The 24,170-nt window shown below is 50.2% G+C and overlaps 1 protein-coding gene across 1 annotated transcript in view; it reads right to left on the bottom strand.

The window, feature by feature from the left end:
• Positions 1 to 11,511: 11,511 nt before the first annotated feature.
• The window catches only part of CD151 (CD151 molecule (Raph blood group)), a 34,207-nt gene continuing 21,548 nt past the window's right edge, over positions 11,512 to 24,170 (bottom strand). The window contains exons 5-9 of the mRNA XM_084263895.1: positions 20,368 to 20,442; positions 17,876 to 17,980; positions 16,834 to 16,989; positions 14,495 to 14,581; positions 11,512 to 13,676 (exon numbers count right to left, since the gene is read on the bottom strand). Coding sequence (XP_084120021.1) covers positions 13,617 to 13,676; positions 14,495 to 14,581; positions 16,834 to 16,989; positions 17,876 to 17,980; positions 20,368 to 20,442 — 483 coding nt within the window. The 3' untranslated portion in view covers positions 11,512 to 13,616. The remainder of the gene's footprint in view (positions 13,677 to 14,494; positions 14,582 to 16,833; positions 16,990 to 17,875; positions 17,981 to 20,367; positions 20,443 to 24,170) is intronic.

Here is a 24,170-nt window from a genome sequence, read left to right as displayed (position 1 = left end):
GCTTGTCCTAGTAAGAAAGCAGCACTTCTACTTAGTCCTCTTCAAATAGACCCATTTACATCCATTTGAGCTTAATTAGCAAGGTTTTCTTACTCTGGAACTCCTCTGTCAAGACATCTCCAAAGTAATGTTGTTTCTACCTGGCTCTGACTGCCCAGATGATGAACGCGGCTTCGATTTCCCCCCCCAGCACATTTGCAGCGTGATTTATGCCATGGCTTTGTTTTCAGATCCAGTTTTTATTCAACTCCTCCAGCCCGTGAGGAAGCACTTTTAATTGTTCAATAGGGACAGCACAATGGAGATGCTTGAAAACCACGGACAGGAAGCACGTGGCAGAGACTTCGGCTTTGCCATGCTGCACGGTTTGATGTGGTGCCCGCTGAAGTCTGTGGGAGTCTTTTCATTAACTTCAATGTGACTTAAAATGGCCCGGTGGCGTGTGGTGCTTACACCACTCCAGTGTCCAGGATTAATTTGCTTTGTTAAGTTCTGCTAAGAAAAGCTGTTTGAGGTGCTCAAGCCTTAGATACTCAAAGAGCTTTCAGATCTTGCTGCAGACTCAGCTGTGCCCACCTCCAGCACATGGGGCCATGGGGAAAAAGGAAAGAAAAAAAAGAAAGGAATAATTTGGCTTCAGTGACTCCAGCCCCCGGGGGAGCTGCAAGGCAACTGGCTCCACTTTGGGCTAGTGCTTGGAAACAGCAAAATATTTAGACGGGATCACGTCTCACTTAAAACCTCAGCTCTCTCTCTCCTTGATGCTCCCTTACAGAAACATAGAGGGGATGCAGAGCCAAGACACACAGAGGGTGTTCGGTTCTGCACCCGCAGTCTCATTTCTCCTTCTCCACAAATGCAGGTCTGCCAGCCATCTGCTTGGGTGGCCTACACCTCATCTTGTGCTTGTGGGTCACACGTAGCTGGGGTGAAAGACGTGGAGCTCCAAACCACCACACAGGTTTCCCCACAATTTACTGCCTGGTGCATCTGCTCCCATATCGCACCACATTGTGTCTTGCAACAGCCAAGCTAGAGAATTCCTGCAGGAAAGTCCTTCGTTTATCCCTCCCCAACGTGAAGGAAGTGTTTCATTAAAGCAGGTTCATTATTTCCTGCTTTCAGGAGCTGAACAAATAGTCATCAAAGGAGGGCATGGAAGAGCAGGCAAAAAGCTAAAAGCCCACATGCTACAGGGAGCACAGGAAACCAGCAGTTAACAACAAGCTTCAAAGCAAGTGGCAAAGGTTATGGTCAAGACTTTCTGTAGGCACTGATGATATTAAATTAACCCACGACTACCTCACGGGCTGGATTTGTAGCTAGGAAGAGGGAATACTAAATACTTGCTCTTTGAGAATCAGACCTCCTTTGAAGAACAGGTCTACTTGGAGCACCTCAAGAGATTAACTGCCTTTAAAAATTACTGAATACATCAGTACCAGCAGAAGGACAGCTGTGCTCAGCACCCACCTTTAGGTGCTGAACTTTCTTGAGCTGCTCCTTTCCACATTTTCTACTGGCTCACCACAGTGGTATCTACAAGCTTTGAATTACTTCAGAGATTGATGTGAATGTCACTGTCCTTACCCATTGCTCTCCAGACACCTCATCCAAGCACGTGAATCTCAACAGGAATCTTTCCTCCCACACTGACGTACTCTGAATCCATCCCACTGCACCTTCTCTTTGCTTTCTCCAAGCCAGTCACATCAGCAATGCAGACCCCTCTTGTGATGTCATTGCTCATGGCTTTCAAAGACAAAACACACTTCACTTTAAGGTTTATATTTAGGGAGAGGCCTTGACAAGACCTGACAGGCCCAATGCCCAAACCTTGGGCAAGCTACCAGTGTGGTGTCTCAGTTTCCCTTCCTGTACCTGAGATGGCACTCACCCTACTCCTCAGAAACCAACAGAGATAGGCAACAAGAAGCCAAATCTCATCCAACGCCTAATATATTCTTGCCTCCCTCTTATCAAGGGCCCCTGTCATGTATTGCCCTCAAATTTTAATAGAATACCTTTAAATAGATTTTTTAGAAGTGCTTTTTGACTGTGAGCAGAGCTCAGTGGAGGAACTGCTGATGGAAAGCTGCTGCCCTGAGCTCATGAAGCAATTCAGAGATGAGCAGCATGACTGTCCTCAGCAATCCAGAAAGTACAAGAACACAGGTAAAAAGTCAGTTATCCCCAGCTATTTACTCAAAGCTGCCTTACAGTGCTTCTCCCACCTTGTTTTGTGAGTTTTGGGTGGTTTTTTTTTCTTTTTTAGCTAAGTCTTCCCTGTGGTAGCGTGCATGAAAGCATGCTTCCTGCCAGCCAGCACCAGGAGAGGGAAGGGAGAAAACATCCACTTCGCAGAACGATGGGGTAAATGGTAATTGGAGCAGCATCAACTACTCATGGTTCAGGGCTGCACTAATGAAATAGAATGTCCTCCTACTAGCATTGATCAGCCACTACCCACCAGCTGACAGGCTCTGCCCAGCTCTTCATCAATACTGCAATGGTTTGCGAGACAGCCGAGCCCTCCAGCCTTCCATTTCCAAAGAAAGTGGGAATTCAGAACTTTTATAATCGAGCTCATAAATTTGTATGCAGCAATGGAACAGCTACCGCTTGGGCTGGAGGTATAGCAAGAGGTTTTGCTGAAATCCCCCCTGAAAATTTAAAAACAAACCCGAGATGAGTGCTTCTCTCAGCTGTAGGCCTTTCCCCATAATGAGATGTGCAGCTGAAGCAATTACTAACTTTAGTTTTTTAAAGGAGCAATAGCAGTTTGACTAGGAGGTCTTCCTCCAGGAACCAGCTAGTAAATGAAAGCATTAAGTTAATAAGGGCTTGAGTGCTTCAGATCATTACAGAGGCAGCCTACAGCTCCACACTTCACCAACTTGATTTTTTTTTATTATTATTATTGTCAAAACAGCTTGAAGAAAACCCCCTTTGGATCCACTCAGCATTAAACGCAGCCAAGACAAATGGCTGCTTTCCTCCATTAAGCAACATTTTAAAAAGGAAAAAAAAGGTAATAATTAAATCCCACTGATGAATAATTACTTCTAATAAATAAAGAGAAACAAATGCCATTGAACTCAGCAGCTTTCATGTCAGCTGCCCAAGCTGCTACCAAGCAAAATGAGTGCTCTGTGCTGCAGTAGCTGGGAGAAGCAACACGGAGAAACTCTTGTTTCAACTACCTCAGAAGACCTTCCAAGACACAGTTCTCCATGGCTAGGCAACAGCCAGAGGGGGCCAGTGGTTCCCAAGGGCCTGGCCTTCCCCACCCACCCCACAGCCCTGAGCTGAGCATGGTTCAACACCTTTTATCTAGCCCTAGTCTGACGGTACCTGCTTTGGGCCAGGTCCAGGACCAGAGTGACACTGGAGCCTCCACCCAGGACCTAGGTGGTCACACACTGCCTGAGTGAAGGCCCTTCTCAGAGGCTGTGGCCATACTGCCCCAGACCCACCTCACTCCCTGCCAGCGCAGCACACCCAGCAGCTCAACAAACCCCATCCACTTGCTTCCACATCTCAGCTGGGGTGGATTTTCACCAAAGGGTGAGTCCCACAGGTGACACTGGGTCAGCAGAGATCTTCCTTCTATCTGAGGCTTTTTATGACCTATCCTCACCCTTTCCCCCCCTCCCAACCCACCTTCCCCAGGTGTGTTCCTAACTCAAAACATCTGAAACTTATTCTGAACTCCAAACCCATCAGTTAAATGTGACCAGAGAGAGTTTGAGGCTCCCTCTGGCACAGCTGCTTCGAGGGGGGCTGCTGGCAGAAGTCATACTGCATGTGAGGTTACTGCAATATCACAAACTTAAGCTGGTTATTTCTTTCTTCTTTATTTTAAAAGCTACAATATTCAGGTAGCTCAAGGAAAAACAACCTTTGGATTTTGTCTGCTCATAAATCCATCACAACAGCTTGGGGGAAAACAGTAAATAAGATATTGGAAGAAGAGCACAAGAGGCCAAGAGAAGAGGATCTGCCTCTGGATGTGCTATTTGCAACCGAAGCCAGGTACCAGGCTGTGATATTAGTATGTGGTATTGATTTGCTCTTAATCCAGAGAAATGCCCCTGTAATGAACTCTGCTGTGCCCTTAATGATTTCATATCGAAGGATGTTAGGTGCCTTGCTCGTAACAGAGTAACAGCAGTTCCAAAAATAGCAAGCCTCATAATAAAATGTTATTGAGGAGCCTGAATTTCAATATAAAAGGGACTCTGCTGTACTCAAGGGCTTACAAGATACAAATGCATACTTTAAAAAGTTGTATTAAAGTCATGTTGGCGCCTGAGTTACAAAGGCACTGTGAGACGCTGCTCCAGGGAGCAGCTGAGCCCCAGGTCCCCAGGAAACTTTTAGGCAGATGTGATACAGGCTGGATTTAATCCCAGCAGATGACTGGGGCCAGATGCCTAGCAAACACTGAGATGTGTTTGAGAGCCGCCTGCAAGGGCGGGAGAGCGCAGCCACGGCGCTCCGCAGCGACAAACGGGGCAGCACACGACAAGGTGCTGGAACAGATGCCACGGGCCTGATCCTGGCCCCGTCGCTCACCCCCAGCCTCAGGCAGGAGCATCTCAAAGGTCACCAGCAAGTTGCCCCCGCAACTTGTGCAAGTGGGCTTTAGGGAGAGGAGAGGCACTGCGAGCTTACTGGTGGAAAGGACCCAGCCCCAAATTAAGTCTTCCAACTAGGTTCCTTGGCCTCTATTGGGATGGCCCTAAGCCTATAGACCGGCCCAACTGGTAGGACCCCAACAACTGGGCACAATGGTGGTTGTCCATCTCCTACCACGTGCTGAGGCAACAGGGAGCAATGGCTGATGTACAGCCTGCTGTCAAGATGTGCCCTTGGCAGTGGGTGTGAGTTATGGGACGTGCACACGTATAAAATCAACACCAGCACCTGTGGTGAGGAATGCAGCACCTTCCCAGTTCAGGGGGTGGGTGACCTCTCCAAAGCAAGGGGTGGATGATCTCAGGGGGCTTGGCTAAAAACACAGAGATGTCTGTCTGGCCTTGGGGAGGTCTGCTGGCTTACAAGAGGTCATAGATATGAAGCATGCCCCCAACTTCATACCCAACTCTGCTAAAGGGCATTATCAGGACCTGCTTGCACCTTAAGCTTTGCTCAAACTCCTGCTACTACTACCAATTTCTGCTGGCTTGTTCCTGCCCGTAATTTTGGGCCATGGAAGCCCAGGATGCAGAGCAAATGGTTCCCAAGGTACCCCAGCAATAACAGGAGGGGAAGCATAGGCAAGGGACAGCACTACTCCCCTTTGGGAGGAGACCCCACTCTTGCCCCAGCATGACTGCTCCTTTGCAACCTACTTTTTCCGTTTATCATACAATCATAGTCCAGGTAGATGGCATCTGTTGCACTCCCTTTATCCACCAACGCTGTAATCCTGCCACAGGAGGCCACCACATTTGCCCCTATTGAAGCCATGTTGGCTGTCACCGATCACGTCCTTATTTTCCATGTGCCTGAGCACAGTTTCCAGGAGGATCCACTCCATGATCTTGTCAGGCACGGAGGTGAGACTGACTGGCCTGTAGCTCCCCAGTTCCCTCACTTTTTCCCCTTCTAAAAAGGGGGGGGTTATGTTTTCCCTTTTCCAGTCAGCAGGAACTTCACTGCACTGCCAAAACTTCTCAGATATGACAGAGAGCGACTTACCCACTTCATCCACCAGCTCTCTCAGGACCCAAGGATCTATCTCACTGAGTCCCATGGACTTGTGCACATGGGGACAGGATTAATTAGCTGGAGGAAACATGGGGTGAACATTTGCCTCCTGCAAGCCCTAAAAGAGAGCTCAGAGTTTGATCTGTGTTATCCAGGAGAAGGGATGTAGACTGCAAAAAAGGCATTAGCTCAATTATGCCTAATTAACGTCAGAATTGCCCTAATTATAGCCCACTGCATCTCACCCTTGCCCAGGAGCTGGTGTCAGTAGAGCTGCCCCTGCCCCTAGGGTCTGTGTGGGGCAGGTGGAAGCACCTGAGGGGACTGTGGCTTTGGCCTCCTCCCTCCAGGACCCCTTCCTGGGGAAAAGGCCAGAAACGTGCATCTATCTGTTCCCCTGAGCAGAGGTGTTCCCTCCTTCTACAGAGGTGAGATGGGAACCATCTGGCTCCCCCCAAATGCCCTCTCTGCTCCAGCCAAATCCCTGCTTCTAGTTAACCCACAGGCTGGCAGCGCGTGGTACCCTGGGTGACAAGCAGCATCCTTGGACCCTGTCTCTGGGAAAGGGGTGGGACAGCAGCATCTGTCCAGTGATGTGTGGAGAGCAGAAGCTGGCTGCGTTCACCTTCCAGAAACCTCTGCCTGCAGGAGCAGAGCTGAGTTTACCTGAAGGTTCAGCCTATGCAAATCCGGAAAACAATCGCTGAGGCTGTAGCTTGACACCGCTTTGCGTTTCCCGTTGTTGGTTTCAGGGCTGCTGCTGGTGTGCAGGGATTTTGTAGGGTCCTAACTCCCTTGGAGCAATTATTTTTATTCCTTTTACTACAGGTGGCAGAACTTAAGGGATGCAGCTGCAACTGGGGCTGCATGGAGCTTGGCACAGCTTGTACAGACACGGGGAGGAAGTTTGCAACCTAAGAGGACAAGGGAAAGAAAATCTCATTAGAGGTGGGAAGAGAAACACCAGTAGGAATTAGTTTTGCTCACTGTGCTTAGCAGCCTCTGGCAGTGGGCTCTCGCGGGTGCAGGGGAGCGCCGCTCCCTTTCAGGCAGGTGCAAGGCGGAATCCTGTGGTGCCGTGTGCTTGTCCGCTCCCCTCCAGCACTGCTGATACCTGGATAACCAGTTACCTTGCTAAAGGGGTCACTGAGCTCTGCCAAAACCCCTGATGTGAGAGGTGTCCTCAAACCTCCAGCCAAACCGGGGATGCAACACCAAGCTCCTGTATTCCCTGTCAGCACACTAACCACATCCCCAGCGACCCACTGCTCTGCTTGCCTGTTCTTGCCCAGGGTCGTTTTAGACCCAGTTCACTTCCAGAAGGCAGTGCTGGTTTTTGGATGAAAAGGGCACCACAAGCCCACACTTGAGATCATGACTTTCACAGCCCTATCCATTGCCATTAACTATGGTAAGTGAACTATAAAGTATATTATAGTTTGAATAACTTTTGGGGTTTGGGGTGCATGTTGGTTGAAAAACATATTTAATACATGCACAGCCACCTTCACTGTCCTGTGATTTAGGGCTCCACGCCCTGCTCTGGGGTTGTTCAGCTTCTCAGTGCGGATGAACCTTAGAAATGTTTCTTTTGAGTAGCTGTGCCCCAGCTGCAAGCTGGAGCCCAGACAACTGAATCATTCATGAGCCCATCCACGGAGCACGAGGCATTCAGCAAAAGGGAAGAGCAGGTCAGCCGACTGCTATTAAAAACTTTCATTAAAGTCCTGGAAGAGAGCGGTGGGAGAGGGAGGAAGGAGGAAAAGGAAATAAATTATAACCTTGATCACGTTTGTGGATGGATGGAGGGGGAGGGAAGGGAAGTGCAAAGAAGGACAAAATGTGAATTAGCCAGGGATATCTTAGAGAGTTGGGTGCGTTTAAATGAGCCAAGATTTAATTTAGATAAATACAAAATAGCACCTGACAAGGCTCAGTGTGTAACAGAGGAGTAACACACGAGAGGAGCTGTAAGAGCCGCGAGTGGAGGGATGTGCCTTCAGGTCTCATCTTGCAGCAACACTGGCTGTTATTTGGCAACTGAGCCAACGTCCTCCAGGAGCCAAGATAGTGCCCAGTCCCCAAACCCGAGCCTGGTGTCTCACGCCTCCGGCCGTCATCGCTGGACGCTGCATCCCAGAATGGGCAGCAAGAAGTCAGAGGGTGTAAAGCAACTGCTCAGGAAAGAGCGTTGGGGAGGGCTGAGAGGCGGCTGAACACGCAGCTCTCCTGGAAAGAGCCTTTGTCCGTACGTGAAACGCGTGCCGCGTGCAGGGAGCTGCCGAGCGGCACAGGCACCCCCAGGGTGTGGGTCCCCCAGCATCCATCTGCTCTACGAGCACGGACGGAACGCTTGCTGCCGCTTCTCCTGCAAAGCAAAGCAGAGGGCTTAAGCCTTTAGCTACTGCCCTGCGTTCCCTGAAGACGAGGGCCGCGGGCGGATGCAGCCTCCTGCTGTTGGCAGGGCGCTGGTAGGCAGAGGCCTGTCTGTTTACAGCTGTGGCAGGCGAGAGACGCAGCCAGATGTTAACAGGGCACCGCTGGGTTAACGGGAAGGCCGTTTGCTGCGTGGTACAACAGTGCACCTTGTGGCCTCGCTAATCCGGGCCTGGGGAGCCCGTTAGGCGAAGGGAGGCTGAGGCTGTGACTGCTGGCAGGGAGGAAACATCCCTGGCTGCCGGCTGTTCCACCAGGAGAGAGGACATCCCTCCTCTGGGAAGGGAGAGGAGGGGACCATGACTCTTGAAGGACCAAGCACGTTGCTGTGGTGGCAGGTTTCTGGGGTAGGGGGGTTCCAGCATTTCTGGGCAATGTAAGAGACATAAACCTCACCTGAAAAAGTTCCTGCAGGCAGTGGAAATCCTGCAGCATGGCAGGAGATGGATATGTAGATATAGCTGGATCTACACACATATATGGTCAAAGTTGTGAAGCATCGCTCCACGCACACTGCACCCCCGGGTCAGTGCCTGGTTTGGGTCGGCCTCTGACTGCAGAAGGGTGAAAGGGGCTCAGGGTGACCCTTGCATTCTCCCCATAGCTGCTGGAAGTCATGGTGCAGCTGCCGAAGCCACCCCTGGGACTGCAAGGGGAGATGGCTGGGTTTTGGGTGTCCTGGTGGGGGAACACAGCGGCCATCGGCAGGATCAGGCCCTGCTGGGACACAGATCTCTCTACTCTGCACAGGCAGAAACTGCTCTTCTCTGCCCTTGTCAGCAGGACAGGTCACCACCCAAAAAAAAGGAGCCTGGAAACGCCTGATGCTCAGCAGCTTCTTTTCTGTAGGCTGGAGCAGCAATCAGAGGAGAGAAAGCTGCTGATCCCGATGGCCTCTGTGAGCAGCATCCCTCCTGCTATTGCAGGCAGCTGAGAAAGCAGGAGCAGCCACCTCCTTCACAGGGAGCAAGACTTCATAACCCCAGCACGCCTGATGAGCTGCTGTGCTGGAATGAGTCACTGAATGAACTTGGTGGGCACCAGCATCCCTGCTGTTCGTGTGATTATAGTTCATTTGAGAGCATCATGCCCCCTTCCTGCAAGGAATTTGTCATTTCTGAAGGCACCACATGGATCTGCTCCCTGCTGTCTCCTTGGCTGGCCGGGCAGTACCGCTGGCGCAACCACCACCTCTCCTCTTTGGCAGAGAGACGGGGCAGGCAGACACACTCCTCCTACAGCAGCAGCTCACCAGGAGTCACGGTGCAGTGCAGCCAGCAGCTGGAGAGATGCTCTTTAACAGCGTGGGAGCCAGCCCAGGACCCCCACAGCAACACCAGCCACACCAGGAGATGCTGTCAGTCTCTGCTCAAGTCCACCAGTAACCAAGCTCAGCAAGGGTGCTGCTGGAGGCACCTTGGGGCTGGGCAGTATGAGGCAACACAGAGCACACCTTGTCCCATGGAAACCCGGGAAGGTTTCAGGACAGGCAAGGAGACATCCTTCCCCTCCACCATTTCCCAGGCAGGGTGTATCTCACCAGGGAGGAGAGTATCTCTGCCTGCTCCTCATCTTCCTCTCTCCACCACTGCAGCCCTGCTCAGCCCCAGCCCAACAGGAACACAAGGACATTACAACCACTGCCAGCAGGAAGCTTTGTAAGTGGCGAAAGGGACACTGAGGCATCCCTGGGGCAGAGGTGAAGGGGGGTGGAATTCCTCCTAATTAAATGGCAGGATCAGAACAAGCACGTTTGTGAACTGGTTTGGGATTAGAAGCAGCCCTGGAGGGGAGCATGAAGTATTTGTGTCTTGTCTGACACTGCAGGAACACGTGGCTGTCCCAAAGCTGGACCCTTGCAGAAGCTGTTTACCACTACACCTGTCTTCCCTTTTATTCGTGAGCAAAGTGTGACTGACTACCTGTGCACCCCAGGGGAGCAGACCGCCAGCTGAGCTAATTGCTGCAAAGGGTAATTAGCACAGCCCGAATCCCCAGGTCAGGAAGGGGGAGGGAGACACCCCTGCTGCTGCCTGGAGAGCAGACCCAAGGGTGTGTGGCCCGTGGGGATGCAGTGGGTCGGTAATTGTGCCCTGATCACGGCAGTCATCATTTCAAACAAGAAGAGAAAACACTTTTAGGCAATTGCTTCACAGGGAGAGGCACCGTGGCACAGGCGTTTCCCTTTCGGAGTGGGAGAGGAGCCTCACCACACCCCCAGCGACACAGGGCAGCGGGATGACACGACAGGGGGAGCAGAAGTCCCCGCTCTGAGCAGGGCGAAGGCCAGGTCAAGCCCTCAGCCTTGGTCCTGCACGACCTCCCCCTTGCTGCGCTGTGAAAATCAGGCGCGCTGCTGGGGCTGGGAGGAGCAGGCGAGGGACCCCCAGCGTGACGTGTACCGCGCGGCCCTGGGGCTTGGTGACATCAGGGCCCCGCTGCCCAGAGCCAAGCGGCATCGATGCCTCACCCGACCCGGCGGAGCCGATGTCAGCGCGCAGGGCTGAGCCCCGAGAGCCACCGCGCGGCCGGACCCGCTTCCTGCAGGTCGGCGGCGCCGGCGGGCGGGAAACGGGCGCGGCTGGAACTTCCCATGCGGAATGTACAGCCCCAAGTCCCCAACGGCAATAAAAAAGGGCGCACAGCTGCGTTCTGACAGGTCTGTGATGCGAGGTACCTGACAGCAAGTTGCGCCCGGCCGCACGCAGCAGCCACCCTGTGACCCCGCGGCCCAGGGAGAGGAGCAGCAGCCCCCCTGCCGCAGCCCTGCGGGTCCTGACAGGCAGGGGAAAGATCTCCCCTGTCTTTGGGGAAAGTGAAACAGGGCACAGAGAAGCACCACAGAGCCCCAGCCAATTCGTACCCTCACCTGGTCTTCTCGATCGGCCCTGACTGGTGACGGCAGCTGGGCCAGCGAGGCGGATGAACGCGGCACCCGAGGGCAAAGCCCCGCCGGCTCTGCCCGGGACAGGAAGGTGCAGCCTGCGCGACAAGGCGGAGGGCAGGAAGCATCCTGCTGACCACAGCCCCACTCCCCCCGAGCCTGGGGCAGCGCGGGGTGCGCACACCCCCACGCACAGCCCACACCCAGCGTCCATCCGAAACCCAGTACGCCGAGGCTCTGCGACTCAGCTCTCAGGATGCCGCATGCAGGAGCTCTCTGCAGCACCCCACGGCAGCAGTCCCTGACCAGGCTGGCAAGAGCAGCCATGCGAAGCCAATCCTTCCCCAGGTTCCTTCTCAGCCTGGTCCCTCAGACCAGCTTCTTCTTGAGGAGCTGGCTCCGCAGCAGGACCTGAGGAATCCATGTAACCCATCTGGCTCACGGTACCACTTCTGTCTTGTCACACACAGCAAGTATGGAATTTAAAGCTTTATTTTCCTATCGGCCAGCAGCTTAAACTGGGTTAAAAAAAAAGAAAAAAAAAAAAGCCATGAATATTATGACACAAAGTATAAAACAACCAACTGGGCACAAGCCAACTACCTGCTCGGACCTCACTCTTCCTGGCCTCTCCCAACCCTGTACCCTGCATCTGAAGGGAACAGGCGAAGGCAGCGATGAAGATATGCTGAAGGAACTGGAAATATTGCTTCAAGCAACATGCTCAATATTTTCCTCTTAGTTAGTAGTCAATACTTGTCAGGAACTTGATTATAAAACAAGAAATAATTTAGAGATTTCTCCTCTAGATCATTACACAATAATTTAGATTTCTTTCCCCTCTTTCCTACTGCTGTGGAACCAAGGATACGCCTCAGTTCCCCCACCTCTCTTTCTGCATTAGTTAAGGATTATTTCACGGGGCTGGTATCGATGGGGGAGCTTCAGATTGACCTGCTCTGAATTTTAACTTGTCACCCTTTCACACCAGTCCAAGATTTCTGCCCTGTGAACTAAAAACCTCACGATGCTGCAAGGCCCTTCAGGGGTCTGGCAGTTTTGCTTACACTAACTGTGTGCTGCCAAGGGACAGGGCTCTGCTGGCACCACTAAAAGGCCAGGGAGGGGAATAATTTTGTTTGTCTACAAAGGGGCTTGTCTTCACTGCTTAGAAACACCAGAACCCCACAGCTCTTTCTGCTTCATGGCTGTAACAGGCATACCAGAAAGGTGAGAACATGACATGAGGCACCCAAGATCCTACAAATTAGGGCTAAGAGCCCGGTGGCATCGTGACAGCACCAAGTCCATGGCAGCAGTGATGTCTATGTTGTGCCTGTATCCAGGATCCCAGTGCAGAGAGATTTAATTTAACATACTCCTCTGCAGCAAACAGTTAACCCAGAACGACCAATTTACCAAGTACACTGGGGCAACTGGTTGAAGCCAACCCTCTTGACCTTTTTGGCAGTAACAAGTAAATTGGGCTTCCAGATCTCATTAAAGCTAGAAAATCCTCAGCTAATCAATGAGCTCTTCACAGGCTCATACAGTATTTGTATATATTAATCTCCTGCCCAAGAGAAACAAGCCTGGAGGTTTTAATTAGAAAAATCAAGGCAAGGGCATCTCTCAACGTGTGAGAGATGGGAGAAGGCATTTCCACTAACCAAACAGGCCAAAGGGTGGCAAGACATGCCAGCTCCAAAGGCAGACCAGTTCTTCAGACCTCAGCAGCGGCAGGCAGGAGGGAAACAAAAGTTTTCTCACGCTGGAAGCCACTCAAAAAACCCCACACTAGACTCAGAAGAATTAGAAAGTCATCCCTCCAGAATCACTAGGAGGCAAAGGGCCTCAGGTGGCTCCTAATGGCACTGTATTAGGGGAATCTTTGAGGAAGAGCAGGAAGGATTGCTGACAAAACCTAAGGCACCCACGTCTTGGCAACATCAGTCACAACAAGGTTTCAACTGCACCAAGTTGTGCTCCTGATCAGCAGGGAGAGTGGCTCCTGCCCCAAGCAACCAGGCAGGCACGCTCTCAAGCAGAGAAGAGCTGTGGTAGGACATCAGTTGGTGCACACTGGGGAGGAGAGAAAGAAATCTTCTATGTATGAGAGACTCAGCTCTGGCTCCAGCTCGGTGCAGAAACATCATCTGTCCTCACAGTCACTGCCTGGTGCTGCTGAGCCACTTCTCAGAGAGTAAACCATGGCTCTTGTACAGCATCCTGATACCTTTCTGTTGGACTGAGGAAAGCCTCAAGACAAACAGCCCTGGATAAATCTTGCTTCATAGTTCCATCAAGGGACTTTTGAGCTAAAGCTTCTAGCAGAAGATCCACAACTCTTTTGTTTCCTGACAGTGAAGAGGACCTGCTGAACTCCTGGTTGCCTTGCACACAAGGAAGGTGACTTTCCCCCAAGGTGGCAGGTAAGGCGGTGCATGCTTTGGAACGTGTTTAATTACAGAGCCAAGTCCTCAGGTAACAGACACTTCGGTGGTGGTGGTGGTGGAGAGTGGTCGGGTTGGCAGGCGCTAAGGGAAGTGGCAGAGGGTGAGCAACAGAGTTCCTGCAGCTATTAATAAGGCTCTGACTTTAAACTCTTGTACAAGCAGCACGTGAAAATCATCCCGAAGATCTACAGGGTGCAAAGAGAAGAGAGAAACACATGAGAACACAGACTGGGTGCAACAGAGGCAGCAGCTTGCAGACTAACAGGCTGGGCCCAGGCTGGAGCAGCAGCTAACTCCTGCCTGGGGATACTGAGCTCCAGCTTGCAAAAAGCAGCAGCACAGAACATAATCTGTGCTAATCCTCGTAATTAATCACCAGCAGCTTCTCTGGGGTGTAATTTGGCTACTTGCCAGGACAAAGGGGAAGATGAGCTCTCAGAGATATGCATCTGGAAGAATATTCTGTGTCCTCCCTGGTAAAATTGGAGGGGGGATGTGTGGAGGGGAAAGCATCCATATCCTACCCCTTTATTTATCATCCTCTCCCAAATCATTTGCAGACCCACAGTGCTGTTCCTCAATACGACACAACCGAGGAAGAAATTAACTCCGGGTGACTTGAAACAACCCTAAGGAACAGGGTCAGACACTCCCCCAGGCCAGCTGCTGGGCTGTGCAGGCAGCCACGGCACATCCCCACGAGAGGTCTCTCTCAGGCTGCCAAACCGCCTGTCATGCCTGCTCCTGCCTTGCCCACAGCCCCGGAGCAGGAGTCTCTCCCCCCTGCCCAGCTGGTTCTTCCCCAGAAGCAAATTTTACAGACAGGCAGAAGCAGCTTTTGCTTTAGAGCTGGTGAATCTTTGGGTCCCCAAAGTACCTGCCATCTTCTCCTTGCCAGGCAGGGAAGAGCCTAAAACGTGTGATTTTTTTTTCCCATCTCTCAGCAATACTGTTCCTTTACCTTCTGCCCAGCACCCCCAAAACTCTGCTCAGCCCTTTTTACCTGCACGCAAGCAATGCTGATCCCCACTGCCCCGATAATTTTCAGGTGCTCTTGAATGAAGTTTTCCAGCTTGGTAATGCAACCACTCTGCAGGGTGAAAGGCAGGACACAGAAAAATCAGCTCCATTTTAACCTCCTGTTCTCTCCTCTATAGGAACTCTACAAAAAGCTGTGTCTGAGCAACCTCTCTTCCCCTGACATCCCCAGAAAAGCTACACAGCTGATGTAACCTGCATCACGTTTTGTGCTGATCTGGACCTACGGGAACCAGTGAACAAACCCCAGGCTGCTGCTAGCTGGGCAGGAGAAAGGTAGAAGAATCACCAGCCACGTCACACAGAGGAGGTGCCTGGGTTGCTTCTCTCTGAGCTGTGTGCAGAAAGGTGCCCCCGCTCGCTGCGCAGCGCATGCCTGGGGAGGGCGGCTGCTCCCGACGGGCCAAAAGGCCAACGAAACGCTCCTGAGTGGATCCGGTACCATCAGAGGCACCTTTTAAGGGTAAATTCCTCCCACTGCTATTTATGGCTGCAGTGAGTTTCAGTGTGGACCTGGGAAGCCAAGTTCTTCTGCCCGCCTCTGCCCTGCAACTGTGTCCTTGGCTGGCAGCATGACCTTTCCCTCCCTATTTCAGGCCAAAGTTTTTGTTGCCACAGGGCAAAAATAAACCAGTGTAGGTTCATTAGCTGGTTTTGTTTTAATATGGGGGGGTTTAAAATTTATTTTTGGAAGAGTTCTCTTTAAGTAATTAAACTGTTTAATCTATTGTGGCAAGTTTTCCATGGTAACATCAGGGGAATTCATCATGTAGGCTACAGCAGTGCACCAAGGGTGCTGGGGCCCTCCTGCCCCAGTTTACAGCCAACACAGACACCTACAGGCAGCAGGGTGAGTGAGCACACTGCGCTCCAGGGACAAGGGAGGACAAAGGCCTCGATCTTCCTGCATGAGCATTAAGTTTTAGAGGCGGCCCCAGCTGCCCTAATAGGAAGCAGTTACCCCTGTTTCCAAGTCTGACCCTTTTCTAGGTTTTTGTTCCCAAAGCTACTACAGCCCTTTCCGAACTCTGACTGACATGTGTCGTGATATGCAGCTTCTGACTGTAGACTCAAACCTCCCCTTACAGCTTTTTCTCTTCCAGAGCCAGCCCAACGCATCTGGCAGCCTACAAGCCCCTCTGAATAATGCCACTGGGCAGCCACCTCCAGATTCATGCAGCAGAGAGAGGATGGGAGCTGCCAGCCCTGTCCCTCCAACAGTAATAGCTTTCCACTCTCAGAAACACTTCACCAGCCCTTGGACGCTCTTCTGCGCTTCCTCATTGGGTCTTGCCTGTAAGACCCAAACCTTATGGGAAAACATTCTTCCTGAAGAGCAAGACTCAGCTAAGCAGCTGGACACAAGAGGGGCTTTGACAGATCAGAGAGACTCTTCATTTATTCCCCTAAGGTAGATGGTTGGTTTCCTTTCAGCTGTTTGGGTTGATTGGCTTAATGGCAGATGTATTCACTCCTTTCCTGAGTCCTGCTCGAAGCACAGGCTGTGAGAAGAAATACCTGCTTTGAAGGGGCCACCTCTTTACACAAGTTCTCCTTAACTGTCAGGGGAAAATGAACAAGGTAAAAAAGCTCCAATTGCTGCTTCCCTGGGGTACTGGTTCCACTAGTGAGAAGGAGGACTGCTACCCTATAGACAGTGTCACAATGACCAAGTTAAAGCCAGGTGACAGGACCAGAGGGTGTCAAAATAAACACAAGGCTTATGCAAACTGGACAAGTGGTCTGAGAGCTACCCATTTGCTTACTCACCACCTCGCCTGGAATTCGTTCCATTTGCTTCTAGAAAAGTTGCAAGTCCCTCTACCTCAACTCCAGCCTTCTTTTCAGCCCATACTGCAGCCCACTGGAGCTGCCCTAATATGTCTGCTATGAGGGCCTCTTTTTTTCCCCACACCCTGTTTCTTCATGCTGTAGGTCAAATCCCATGATCTCACTCAAGGACCAGAAGCATCTCACCTCATTGAGTAATTCCAACAGGAAACTGTGTCAAATGTAGAGCTCACATCCAAGTCTCTTGCCAGGACCAACAACCTCTCCCACACCCCTATTACTAGCATACCTCATAGTAACAAACATAATTTATTATTTTTCTCTATATCTACATACAAAATATCCCACGTGGCTGAACACTCAAACAGAGAAATGAGCGCCACTTCCCAAGGGTTCCTACTGACTCTGAAGCCACCCAACAATTTGCAGCATCAACCCAACACCCTCACTCCCCTGCCCACCTCCAGCACACGCTTTGTGACAGGCAGCCCTGGAGCCCCTTTTGCTCTTTACCTCCTTGTAGATGTTGGAAGGGTGGTCTCTTCGGCCACACAGGTCGGTTATCGTCTTACAGCAGCTGTCTGGGACTTTGCGCCCACTGGCCTCCGGGGATTTGATCCACAGGCTGTCAGCCCAGTCTGTGTAGTTGTTGCTCCCGCAGCACTTGAACTGCACACACACACACACAGAGCAAAGGCTGAGCCTGCAGGCCCTGCAACCCACTTCTCCCTCCCGCCTCCCACACCAAGCCCTGCATTTCACCCTCCTTTGCAGAGAGACCCCAGCTATCCCACAGGGGGTTTAGGCCAGTATAATTATTAATGACCTTCTGTTAAGAGTCCCCCAGAACGGCCATAAAATATCAGCTCCATCTCTCTGCAGCTGTGACTGTTGGTTACTCAGGGATGAACTGTAACTGGAACACACCTGCAGCTGCCTTGGCTCCCAGCCACCAGACTGCAGAGCGTTAATGGTGGCAACAGGGTAAGTTTAATTACCAGTCACTATCACAAATGCACCTGCTACAGCAGCACACATGTAGTAGGCCCCAGGGTTGGAAAGTGCCTCTGCACAAGGGCCCTTTCTGTGGGAAAGGCTGTTAGAAGTGAGGCAGCCCTGCCCTGAACCATCCCTGAGCCAGGCAGAGCTAGTAACAGCAGCAGGAAGGCTCTTCATTCATTGTATCTTGCTCTCTAGGGTACTGAGGAGCTTAATGAAAAATGTCAGCAATGCCTCCAAAGCTTTCAAGTGGGAAGTAGAAACAGCTGTCAGAGTAACTCAGCAGCTCCAGTTCACTCTGGGAGTAATTCAGATGTGGTTTCCCAGTGCTACTGGGCATGGAATTCAGAGATCACACCACACAGTTCTGCTGCTTGCATGGCCCAGGCCCTGCACTCCACCCAACCTTGTCTTGTGTCAGAAGTTGCAGAACGTACACACAACATACAGAAGAAACATCTGTATGTTGGATGCCAACAGCCCACAATCCCTTTTGTGTGTTTGATTTTAAGCCCTACAATTGCATTAATTCTCCCTGCCTCCAGACATAACCTACCTCCTGTTGCAGTTTGTCTACTGCACTGGTAACACTCTCCTCTCCCTCCTTCCGGTACTTCTGGGTCATGGTGTTCTTCAAATTTTGCTTCAGCTCCATGCTCAGCTGAATGGAAGAGTCAAGTGGGATTAAAATCACAAGGCAAACTCAGCCCTCAGAGCAACAGAGAGTCCTGCATAAGTCTCATCAGCTTTGCTCTAAGAGAAAAGCTACAGACTCCCTGAAGATCATTCTCCAAGGTTCAACTGGACAAGTTTATTTCCAATTGATTACAGGTTGTGCCTCCATTTTAATAACTGGGAGGTGGGGGGTCAGGACCAAATCTCAGGTTACGTTACACATCACAATATGGGTCCTCACCTCAGCTATCTGGATTGTCAAGGTATGCCTGAGTCAGAAGGGAATATACAACTGCCTGCTTAAATATGAACACACCTATGAGACGATGTGCAGCCTTCTCTCCCAGAAGCCTGTGAAAAAATACTAAAAAAATAAGTCACTGTCCAGGAGCAGGATGAAATCAGAGCCCTGGACAAGCCAGGCTGAAGCCATGTAGTCTGAATAGTTTTTGTATTGGCACCAAAAAGGATGCCACTGGAGGGAATTAAGCATGCGACTGCAAAAGGCTGCAAGGCCCTTCTGGACAATAGTGACAGAGAGACAAAGTCTGACTTTGGAAGAACAGAATTTCTGACAGCAGCATAAACCACTGGCACGTTCAGGCAATTGGATTCAAACATTTATTCCTGTGGAGGCTCTTTTAGCCTAGCTGAATTCTTCCCACCTATCCAGATGACAGCCAAAAAGTGCCAAAGAGTTGTGCCTTTTTTTTTGTCATCCTGGGTCATACAGCAATGCTGTTTTAGAGCAGCACCCCTGAAATTCTAATTTTCCTATACCAATAAACAGTATCAACATGCATTTTAGATGGGGTCAGTGAATGAAACAGGTGGGTGGCCTCTCTACACCTTTTATTCTACTTATGTATTCCACATTCTCCCTTTGAAACACTGTTTTTACCAACCCCATATGCCAGATGGGGACAACACCTACCTCACAGAGATGTTAAGAGGCTTCATTCATTAGATTTTGCAAAATGCTTTGAGATCCTGGGCTGGGAAGCTCTACAGAAGTGCAAAGGACTTAATGCAATAAAAAGAAAGGAAAAGGTTCAGCAGCTGGAAGGCGTCAGATGCAAATAAAGAGGAGAGTCCATTAGCAGAGTTATTACTTGGGAGGAAAGCAGTTACCTGCAGGCTCACAGGGAAGAACTGCAGCATGGAATAGAGATAACAAAAGAAAGAGTTTAGAGACACACACAAGGGTTAGATGCCAAAGCAAGGGCTAAAATAAAGCCAGCAGCAAACAGAGCGAGCAGCCCATAACCAGGAAAGAAGGGGGATTCGTCAGCCAGAGGGCAAGGGGAGTGCAGCTACTCAGAGATGCCCTCGAGTGATCTAAAGCGCTCCAGGGTACAGCTCCAAACATGCTGTCCCTTCTTTCAACCTCAGGATCAGCTCCTCCAACCTCTGCCATATATAAACCTGGTGCCTTTGCATGGGTGGACAGACAGACCTCGGCTTCTTGCCATACCTGCCAGAACTGATCTTTCCCTGTTAAATACGCACACTCACTCCACTGATCCCTCCTGGTAGGCACCAGCACAGTTCTTTGGCTCCTCGCTAACCACCAGTGCCCATCTTAATGAGGCAAAGCACAGAAAGCCCAAGAGAAAAAGAATGGCAAGGAATCCTGGCAGTGAAGCCAACAAGATTGGATGTCCAGCTGCTTTTCAGACAGCCACTTGACAACAATCCTAATTTGCCATTTCCAATCAATTTCCAGACATGAGAGCAACTTCCCAGGCTGCTTATCCCTTGGTGGCTAAACCCCCTTTGAAAACAAAGTGATGACTTAAGCCTCTGCTCTCCGCAACTGCAGAAAAGCACCACACTAGAACTACAGCTGTTGGGAGCCTGTGCTGTTCTCCAGCTGGACTGGTTAAATAAAGCTCTCAAAACCATCTTGACCTGGTATGACCTCTTGGCTGGGCCCTTCTTTACCTTTGCCAGTTCAAAAGAAAGGCAGCTAGCTTGCTGGGTGCAGCAGGAACTGTCTCTATAGTGGCACTACTGTGACCTGAGTTGCTTTTACTTGGCCTTCAAGGGCGTTAGGAGAGTTCCTACACAACATCAAAAACTGTCTTCTACAAGGCTCTGCAGAAAACCAGCACACACAGGTGAACCACAGAAAGAGACAAGCAGCCTTGCTTAGCAGCCTCCCTAGAGTAACGACACCACTTTGTCAAGAACAGTAAATAATCCAGCGTTTTCCATACAGGGAGGGAAGAGAGCCTGGACATGTGGAAAGGTGAACCACAACCAGACCCTAAGGTCCCAAACCTCCAAGCCCAATTCTTCCTGGAGAAATGGGATGATAACCAGCTGTTTTCTCTCCCTGGTTTGAGTCTTTAAGGACTAGTGTCCACTCACCTGCTGGTAGTAGATATAGGCCAGGATTCCAGCAATGATCTCCAGGAGAAAGATGCACAGCAACAATATGAAGTACTGTAAAATAATGGGAATAGCAGGACATTAGACCAGAATGTAAGGAGATGCCAGGAGCCAGCTTTTCATTAGCTGCTAAAATGCATAACTCTGTCTTCATCAATGCTTTTCTGCAGCAATATACAAAGGCAGGTGATGAGAGTAGTGAGAAGAGCTCTTAGAAGAGTAAGAGGAAAACATGAGTGTTTCTTAAAACGGCTAAATGGCAGTGAAATGGAAAAGGATGTGCCCAGCTTACCACAAGGAGTATCAAATAGACAGCACAGACAACTGTTTGGGAGCACGGCTCCTATACACAAACAGGGAGGGAAGCCAGACCTATGAGGAGGAATATGTGTCTTATACTAAAAGGACTGGGCAGGCATGAAGACAAAGGGTGATGTAGCCACTTCATCCTTAGAGCCAAAGAAAGCTTTTCAGGGAGAAGCCCTGGCCTGATACACCCGCCCTGCGTTGCTACTGGCCTCCAATGATTTCAGATCCAGGCTGTTCTATGACTGCTACTAAAGTCATTTTCCTGCTGTTAAAGCTGGACAGACAACAGTTCCAGACATAACAACAACCTCAAGCTAAGTCCCTGTTGGCCTCCACAGGACAGAACAAGCAAAGTATCTCCCATTTTCTGTTTTACTCCTGAGCTTAAGAAACAAGCTGATCCCAAGGGAAGAAGCAAACAGCTCCCTACAAACATCACTGGACATCAAACCACCTCTCCCTAGCACAAAGAAGGACAGTAAAGACCTGGTCACAGTTAAGATGACCTAGACAGCATGGATGCCTTTTGTTGCACAAGGGTTACAGTCCCAATTGTGCACCCTCTTTTGCTAGGTATTTCCAAGCTCCTTTGCAGGAATAAAACTACAAAGACACACTCAGGTTTCCTCTTTCACTCCTGTTGGGATTCAGCAGCTGCACAGGATGGACAGCTGGGGTTTATCTGCAGATCAGGCTTTAATCTGAGCACACAATCTCAAGCTTTCACTCCCCAGCCTCAGAGTTTCCCCCAGCCACCAAGGCAGCAGAACACTGACAGTCTCTGACGTCTGTACAAGGTACCCATTCATAGCAGGAAGATGAGTCACCCAGCCAGGGTTCAGGATCCCTAAAGGCTGGTCCCAGCACTCACAAGAGGTTGAAAGGGGGCAAGACAGAACTGGCATGCCTTGACACAAAGGCTGGCTTTCTTTTGTTGGGACCTAGTTATGCCCTAACTGCTCTGACATCATCACTCTGCCAAGGAAGGGGCACAAAGGTGGCAGGACACTGAGAATAGCCAATGAACTGAAAATATTTGTTTATTTATTTTTCCCTGCTCTGCATCATCATGTCAGAGGGATTCAGGTAGAGCTGAGTTGTGACACCACAGTTTGGCTCATGCTGGCTTACTGTGGACAGAAATAAACGTGTATCCCACAGACCTTCAAAAATTTGAGTCACAAGGCCCTTGTCAAACCTTGTATGGGAGGGTAGTGCCTCTGCCCCCCAAGCATGCAGCCTGTCTCAGCTGATACACTGCATCATTACCCTTATCTCAGTTTCATCACTCCCTCAGGCTGCTTCCAAGTACCATGCTGAAGCAGGGGAGCAGCAGCTTTCATTCACACAGAGCACAGGGCTGCTCTCCTTACTCTGCATCATGGCTTTCTTAGACGGGTTTGCTCTGCAAGGAGTAGGTCAGCTGCAGCATGGAGCTGTGGGGACATGCCCTACTTGCTCCTTAGGAGGCTGCAAACAAGGCAGAAATGTGGGACCACCCAAAGGCCTGTAGCACACACATGCCTGGACCTGGGTAGCTTCTGGGCAAGATTTACTCTTACTCTGGCTGGTCAGGGCTGCCTGGATCCCCTCAAGATCTACACAGTCCAGATTTCTTCCATCCAACTTCAAGTATTTGAGTGAAATATCAAGCTTTGGTGTGTTAGTTCTCTGAGTAACCCAAAGAACAATTCAACCTGCCTCCAATTCAAAACTGCTCTCTGGAGAGATCTTTCCACCATGAGAAGAAAAGTTATATAGCAACTGCGCTCCTAAATCAGCAGTCTCACTTCAGTGGGAGGGCTCCAGCTGAAACGCAGCAAGGACACAAATCCTAACCAACGTGCTGTGTTCCCTTCTCCTACCCAAGGCAGCTGACTAGAAGCAGCAGCGTGAGGACACAAGCCCCTGAAGAGAGACACCTTCTTTATATGCAGGGTCTTCTTTTTGATGGGTCCTTTCTTGAGGCTCCTGCTTGCACACCTTTGTGTATCAAAGTGTGCATCTTGACTAAAGTACAATACAGTAGTGATTTGTATGCTTGTAAAGAGCTGGTCTCCAGCATCACAGCCAGCCAGGCTGCAGATCCTCTGCCATGCTCTCTCATGGAGCCAGAGGAACTCCTCATCCTCAGCATATCACCTGACTAAGGAAGGACACGAGAAGGCAAATAAGCAATGACATAAAAAAAGTAGCTGGGAGTGATGAGCAATGGAATACTGTGAAAAGCCTGGAAGTGGGCCCATAAATTTCAGGTAGAAAGGCAGCAAAAATATTCACAGTTGAGTCTTTGTCAGAAAAACAAACTAAAAACCAGGTATGTATTTTATAAACAGCACCCAAAGCTGTCAGTAATTGTTTCTAAAAAGCACTGAGGTGCTGGGGAGAGCGGAGAGTGCTGCTTACAGCACTCCCTTATATATTTATATGGGCCTCTGGTACAGAAAGAAATTGGGACAGGCTGGCACAGACCCCAGGGCACTGACTGTGAAGCTGTCAGGATTACTCTCTGAGCTCAGAGCTGGCAAAGGCCCCCAGCCAGGCTCACCCAGCCCTGGCAAGCACAGCCCTATCTCTTGTGCAGATTACTCACCCGCAGCTAAAGCGGAGCACAAGCTAGAAGAGACAATAGGCCTGTCACGACCAGCCACTCCGAAAGGACGTGTGGTGTAGGACACAGAATGACCTTTTGTTTCCAACAGACAATTATTAATTTTCTGTGGCAGAATAACAAAGAAAACCCCACCAGATTTTTATCCATAGCTTCTGGCTAAGGCAAAAAGACAAAGGGAGATCTCTTTGGCATGGAAAGCAAGTGAAGCAAGGCAAAAACGTACTGCTACAGACCACAAGTCTAATGAACAAGCACCAGCAGTGCACCCTCTGTGTTTTATTCTCCCTTCCTGGCCCTACTCTGCCTCTCACAGGGTTTACCAAGCCTTCAAAACACTGGTACTACCATCACGCTTGCTCACAACTCCTAGTTCTTCTACTGATTCCAAACAGAAGAGGGGAAACAGGACAGTCAGGTGAATGTGAATTTGCAAAGGAAGGAGCTGGTGAAGAGTTGCTGAAGTAGTTTTCTGTAACTGGAAGCAAAGAGCGAGTGATTGTTATTTCAGTCACTGCACTCACCACCGTAGCCCAGATGCCAGAAGAACTGCTGCCTCACTCCAGACTGAAAGCAAGATATGAGAGGGAGGAAGCGGAACTGAAACCTTAGGGCTGGTCAAAAACTCCAGTGTAGGTGGGCGAGCAGGGAGCTCAGGAAGTAACAGGAGGGAAGGTGTAAAAGCAGCAGCAGACTATTGACACAGCATTCCCTTTCCTGTAGGGGCAAAACTAAATTTTTTTTTTTTTGCACCTAGAAGAAACATTCATTGGAAGTGTTCTGATTTTCAACGACCAAGTCAAAAAGCATGTTAATTGGGCTTAAACCTAGTGTCAGGTAAAGCCAGTTTTGCTAGAGGTCT

Source organism: Gallinula chloropus (genome assembly GCF_964237585.1).
Source record: "Gallinula chloropus genome assembly, chromosome: 4".
NCBI lineage: Eukaryota > Metazoa > Chordata > Aves > Gruiformes > Rallidae > Gallinula > Gallinula chloropus.
This window is presented reverse-complemented; position numbering and strand designations above follow the sequence as displayed.